Consider the following 7,206-nt stretch of genomic DNA (forward strand, 5'->3'; position numbering starts at 1 on the left):
TTTCTTCCAGGTACTTAGACTCTGCGGATCATCGGGGAACTGGGGTGCTCGGGAACCAGAGGCTGTGGCCCCGAGCACATTCTCCCGGAACTTAGATTTTCCTCATCCTTCAGGGGGGACCTCGCGGGATGGTGACACGTGGCGGACGGGCGGCCTATTCTCGGGACTCAGGGACCCCTAGTTCCTGATACACCGACAGTGTCATATACATGTTTCAAATGAAATAGGTTAAGCATGAGTTAATATAGGTGGAATGGTTGTTTTATTGGTGCTATGCATAGAACACGATATTCATAGCGGTTACATACGAAAGAAGTCTATTGTTAAATTCATATATAATATGTCGGAGTTTGATCATAAAGCCTTTTTTATATCTTGATGGATGCTTGCGAAGAATGCATTATTTATATCTCTGTTCCGAAGGTGCATGTTGAAGATTACGTTATATGTGTTGTACTTTTGATATTTGAAGTATTATTGGTGGTATATTTTAATATAACTGCAGCAATCTTCCATATACAATTTAGTTGTGATGAATGTTATACATATGTTTGAGTAATTTACTAATTATAGTTTGAGTAATTTACTAATTATAGAAGGCATGTGGTTATGAGTGAGTTATTATTAAAGCTGTTATTTATTATTAATATGATTTAAACTAATGTTTTGGATGATGATATTTTCTTAAAAGTCCTATCTAACTCATAAAAGTTGAATATGCATGCATGCATGCAGCGCGCCTAAGCCTGATTGTGCCGTCGGTCAGTTTCAATTCATCACAGATCAGATAACCACAGCTAATCGATCAGCTAGTGGTCACAAAGCTAGCACAAGTCATGGTCACCAAGCTCGACATGGTCTTGGAGACAGGTCGAGCATCCGCACATGCGTGCGTGCACTGCACCGCATGCAGATGTATGTATGTATCCATTCCATTCCATTCCATGGTGACTGTGATGGATGCTGATGGCGATGGCATGATGCTGCCTGCCTCTGCCTGCCATCAGCTGGCTCCAACAAGCAGCGAGTGATCATCGATCCATCCAACAAGTGGACGACATTTGGTCTACGCACACATGTGTGCATATGCCCATGAGCCGGCGATTATTGCAACTTTGCTCGCTTAGCTTACCTTGCTCGGGAGAGGAGTCGGGATGGCCGGCCGGGGACCATGCATGCGTAAGTAATGCTGCGGCTGCAAACACAACATCAACATGCATGTACAACGACGAATTTGGCCCCACTTGGCCAAGCTAGGAGAGGACCACCCAGCCAGTATTACTGCCTCCTTCCCCAATTATCGGTCCCTCATTGCATTGCATTGCATGGTCCAAGTCCAAACCATTGTATTTCTCCTGCATGCATGCATCCATTTCCATACACAAATCATTGCTTGACTGGTCTTTGTTTCAGCCAAATGGAAGAAAAAAACAATTAACAAGGACCACAGCTCGCTTTGCTTTGTAGCTAGCTTCAACTTCATTGGCATGTACCAACTAATTAAGGGAAACAATAACAACACCAACAAAGAAGAAGAAGAGGAAGAATACTCAAGCAAAGCAAAGAATCACTACAACTTAATCCGTAGCGATTAAACAGCATCTTCTCCCTCAAAAAAAACATAAGCCGCACGATTAAAAAAAAGCTCCAGCTGCAAAAAGGGGAAGGGGAAAAATTAAGATCTAGGGACAAGGAGGAGGGAACAATGCAAGAAAGAGAGATCCAAGTAAGTGAAGTTGGAAGAACCCGACCCCCTTCCCCTGCTCAAGTACGCACCTAGTCATGGAAATGGAATGGAACTTGAGCTGCTGCTCTTGCCTCGCGTGAATCATGCATGCTCTTATACTTACTTATGTACAGACGCAAATTAATAAAAACAAAGAACAGATTAATTACGAAGCCAAGAAAGAAAGAAAGCAAGAAGATGGATCGAGTCATCTAGCTAGCTAGCTCTTATAGCTAGCTACATGGACGTACGGATCATGGAGAGATGCAGGGGCCGGCCGGCAGGCGGCGTGGCTAGTAGTCGCGCCAGCAGACGAGCATGGAGACGCAGCGGCGGACGATGTAGAAGCGCGCCCGGTGTTCCTTCACCGCCTCCACACACTTCTTGGACAGCCGCGCTGACGACCCTTGCTGCCCCTGCCCCTGCCCTTGCCCTTGAGAGCTGCTGCTGCTGCTGCTGCTTGTGTCGGCCCTGGTGCCGCTCACGCTGGCCGAGTAGCTCCGGCTGAGCATTGTGGTGCTGCTGCTCGCACCAGCGGCGCCGTCCGTGATGTGTGCCCTGCCGGATCTGCTCCGGCCCTTCTTGGACAGCTTCCATTTCTCGTCCCCGCCGAACGAATCCATCCTGTATACTAGCTAGTACTCCTGTGTGTCGTGTCGAGCTCTCCTCTCCTCTCGTCTCCGGTCGAAATGTGACTAGATTTATGGAGCTAGACTGCCACAGGTAGCTAGATGGGGGAGTGAAACGGAGAACGGAAGAATGAAATGGAGAAGAACGGATTGGAGGAAGCGGTGGTGATAGCAGAGCAGATGGTGTGCAGTGACTGCAGACAGAGGTGCAGAGAGAGGGAGGGAGGGAGTGAGTGGTAATGGTATGGATCGAACGCACCTGGGGCCTCCCTGTCTCCTCTTCTCCATTCCCCTCGCTGCAAACTGCAAAGCAAGCGCAGCAGCATTCGTCAGGGTGTGGGTGGACGGCTACTGGATCGTACGTCACGCACGACATGCAATGCAAATACTACTCTACGAGCGATGAATGCAACGCAGCGCAGCATCGATGCAGCTCCGTTTCTACCGTGTTGCTCGCCAGCCAGCTCTCAGCTCTGGCAGATTGGCACGCCCGCGGGGCCGGCCGGACGTACGCACCGTTGGATGTGTGCGTGCTTGGTGATCTCGAGGCGAAAAGGAGGGGCTGGCAGCCTTTGTTGTTTTTGCTTTGGGGCTTGCAGCAGCAGCAGCAGGAGCTAGCAGTAGCAGGAGTGCAACAGCGTCAGCAGCAGGGCTGATGACTCCACTACGGTGCCTGGTTGGTAGGAGTATATGCTACCCAACCTACGCTACGCCCCTCTAAAAATTCCATCTGCTCTCCTCTGTTGCCAGTCCAGTCCAGTCCAGCTACCTACCCGCTGCACTGACTGAGTGAGTGAGTCCGAGAGAACTGCATGTTGCATCCAACTTGGTTGCCTCTGCATCATCATCACATGACTGACTAACATCTGCCTCCTCTTCTCTTTTTCTTTGTTGCTTTCCGGCCTGCTTGCATCACCTCGGCCATCATTCTTATTAGCCGTTGCCGCAGCTAACTCACCTCCTCCCTCGCTGTAACTCTGCATAGTTTATCCTCCAAGTTACCAATTCAGGGAGATGAAAAAGGCTATTTTTATTTACTTGTTTTCAGTGATCCAAGTTCTAACATCACCAATGGAGGAGGAATAATGGCGTGTGGAAGAGTAGAGCTGCCACGCCTATCTAGTGTACATTCCTACAACATATTTAGTAGCCACAAGGAACCAAAAGAATATATTAATTAACGATGATGTTATTCTTCATGTACCAGAAATTAGTGTTTGCTTCAGTGGAAAACTCTCAGCCGTTCGATGCAAAATCAACAGTCCATCTAGCTTCTATGTTCATCTTCAACCTCACACTGCAATGATTTCTCGCGATGTTCAGCGACTTCTTCCTTCTCGCGATGCCGTGACATGCTCCCCCGCCTCCCGCCCTCCTCTGGCCATCTCCGGCGACGGCCATGCCGTAGGATCCGTGACCGCCACCCCTTCCTCGCTAACCCCTCGTTTTCGCGATCCCCCGACGCCAACCACACCCATTGTTCGTCTGCCGCCCGTGATACCGTCGCCTCGCCGCACCACCAAGCCGCAGCCCATCGCTGATTCAATCGTTGCCCCCAGCCTCCCTCTAAATCCGGCACCTAATCCGGCGGCACCCCGAAGGCCCCCCTCCCCTGATCTGGCTGCGACGTATTGACACGGGTGCCTGAAATGTAGGAAGCATGATTAATTAAGCGTCTAAAACTAATTTATTTTTCAATCACCATCATATCTAGACCCTTAGCTCAACATCTAACTTTTATATGTTTTCTTTATTTTTTCTAGTTGACTCTCTAAATGTTCTTTACTTACTTTACCCCTTCCCTTAGTTAAAGGTTGCATGGCATGATCTTCTTGATCTCAGTATACCTGACTTTTGGGCCCTCACTAGAGTTGACTATAGGTAAATGAGTTATAATCGACTATATATATATTTTGGGTCTTGCTTAAGTTAATTTTCGATAGTTGGATCTGATTTGGTTGTCTTCGTCCCTATTGGGGCTTACTTATGTTGGTAGTTCGCAAATGAGCCATTGTGACATATGTAACTAAGTTAGCCAAGCGTATTATATTGGATCTATTAGTTATAATAGATCTATTGGTTGTGATTCAATCTTAATCAAGGTCCACCAGAATAAAGGGTCAGATATATGTTTTGCGGCACTATGGGAATTTCTAGCATATTTCTCTATTTTTGTAGTGAACGTGAAGGCCAGATCATCTCCTTTTATTACTAGTGAGCGTTCATGTGGAATCCACGTGCCTAAAGAATGAGTTTGACAATATCGCAACGCAAGTCAAAACTTTTCAATAATGCATGTGCACATGGAATATAATCCATGTTGCAAAAAAATCAATAATGTTGCAACATGAGCCGAAAATTTTCACAAGATAAAACATTTGACTGGGCATTGCATGAGAAAAATGACACCACACGTACTTGTAATTTGTTCACACATACTTAGAACAAAATAACAAAATTCGAGAAACGTTACTTGACATATATAGATCAAGTTATGTTCAGGTGAACACTAAGACAAAATATGACACATTGCAATCCTTACTACATAATATAGGCTGAAGAGACCTAAAAATAGTGCACATGTCCGTTTACGAGCCTTGTAACTGGTCCAAGCTCTTTGGGATCGTTGTCGTAGATACTCAGACGACCCATGTCAGGGAATAAGACCTCCCCTACCGTCGGAATCTTAATTAATCAAGGTTCACCAAATCATGGGCCGGATGTGTTGTTGTATTGTGAGAATTTCTAGCGTGCATGTTTCTCTTTTTTGTTAGCAAGTGTAGATGGCATGTCATCTCCTTTTACTATACATCAATAGATCGATAGAATATTCATTTTGTAAATCGGTTGCATGGCAAAGAGCAAAAGAATAATAAAAAAATAAGGTGCGATTTATACGTCACAACACGCATTGCTCCACATTATTTTGGAACCGACAGTTTTTCAAAAAGAAGCGTACATTATTGAGAGAGATCGATCGGAGTGATAATGTATTTTTATTTGAAGATTAGAGCCCATAGCTAGTTACCTGTTGGATACGACGTTGAGACCATCCGTGACACGTGCATCGATATGATTTTGCACGTTCCCTCTGAAAATTTGAAAGGATCCAAAAATGTTGGTTCATATGGGTGGGTGGGGAGCACCTAGATAATGTACTCGTCGGCTGGGGCGGATATGATTCACCATGGACAGAGGGGTCTCATGCCCTATATCCCGGGTGCATCTGGGAGCCCTCTTAAATCTTTGGGTATGGAAGAGGAATAAGGAGAGAAGAAAAGGAGTGAGAGCCCCTATTTGAAGACTCTGAATCTACTACTGTTTGTCGATCTATGCATGTATTACAGACAATTGGAACGGAAAATTAGTATGTATATATATTGTAGAATGAATTGATGGATGAATGAAAGGGAAATCGTGGCGATGGTGCGTGGAGACATGTAGGGTACGCTTGAGCAGGGTCTCACATGCTCCTACATATCATCCTTGTCTTTCCAAGATATTCTTCACGGTTCCTAGGTAGCTCTTTCCTCCATCAACTTGCATTTTCTTTTTCCCTTGGTAATTGTTCTCTCGCCTCTCAGTACGTACAGTTCTCACCACCCCCAGTATATGCAAACATCAGTACTTCATACTTACAAAAATGCCATTCCGATGCTTGTGTTGTACTGGGCCAGTACAGCATGCACCATCGATCAGTATGATCTGGGATACCTGAAATACGGGAATTTAGTTTCAGTTACGAGTACGACATCACCTGTCCTACGGTTGCTTCAAAGGCCATTTGTTACCAGTTTGAAGGAAGCAGAGTTGGTCAGGATGCAAATATGCACAAGACCATGACCTAATCAGTTGAAAAGACTGCCAAAGTTGGTTCTTCTCAAATGATCCTCCGTTGAACTTTGGGCATAACCCCATAATTTACTATCGAGTTTCACATCTCCATTTTTTGGAGAACGTGCAATGTACGCATATCATTAAGAGGAAAAAGAGTTACAACTTTCGCAACGCTTCCGCGCCGAACGCTACAGGCACCAATCGGCTAAGGGCAGCAGTGAAACATCTAAAAAAAATTCAGACCTTCACATCTCCACTTCAATGGTACTAACTAGGCTATAAGCAGTGGTGATACATCTAAAAAATACAGTATGCATATATATGCCATTCATGATCTCTTATTGCACAAAGGAAATGAATTAGCGTCGTAACAATGTTTGAAGACATTATATTGAAAGCAGTGCATGATAGAAGTGAATTTGCCCATGTAATCAAGCCAATAGAAAAGAAAATACTCCTACATCAAGCCAGTTAATTATACAGAGCAGCAAGTCTGAAGTCTGATGGACATACAGATATGCACATGGTATGGGCATTGCATCCAAGTTACAGTTTGTACTCCCGCTAGACTAATTAATTGAGGATTTAAATTAAGCTCCAGTTATATATGATACGCCCATTAATTGTTAAGATCCATGTCCTGTCTGCTGACACAACAGTACTAGCTAGTACCATGCATGTTGGTTGCTAGCTGGGTGCCTGTGCAGCTGCAGCTGCAGGGTTGTGTGAATCGAAATGATTCCAGCTAGGTAGCTGGTGTCTGGAGAAGATGACAGGGCTCAAGATTAACTAGCAGAAAAACAGTGTTATTTATTTAGGGGAAGATGCTGATGGAGCAGTGGATATGGCAAATTTGTTCAATTGCAATATTGAAATCTACCAGTCAAATACTTGGGGTCCCAGTATCTGCTACAAGGTTGTTAGTTGCAGATTGGCAATTTCTGATAGACAAAGAAAGTAAAAGATTATGCACATGTCAAGGTGGACAATTATCTCAGGGAGGCAGGCTGATAT

The 7,206-nt window shown here is 45.0% G+C and overlaps 1 protein-coding gene across 1 annotated transcript; it reads right to left on the reverse strand.

Moving 5' to 3' along the window:
* Nucleotides 1–1,820: 1,820 nt before the first annotated feature.
* On the reverse strand, nt 1,821–2,886 carry LOC133929581 (small polypeptide ROTUNDIFOLIA LIKE 3-like). Its single transcript, XM_062376389.1, has one exon. It carries the CDS (start codon nt 2,347–2,349, stop codon nt 2,020–2,022), a length of 330 nt encoding a protein of 109 aa, XP_062232373.1. The 5' UTR covers nt 2,350–2,886; the 3' UTR covers nt 1,821–2,019.
* Nucleotides 2,887–7,206: the final 4,320 nt, after the last annotated feature.

The sequence above is a fragment of the Phragmites australis genome, chromosome 1, assembly GCF_958298935.1.
Source record: "Phragmites australis chromosome 1, lpPhrAust1.1, whole genome shotgun sequence".
NCBI lineage: Eukaryota > Viridiplantae > Streptophyta > Magnoliopsida > Poales > Poaceae > Phragmites > Phragmites australis.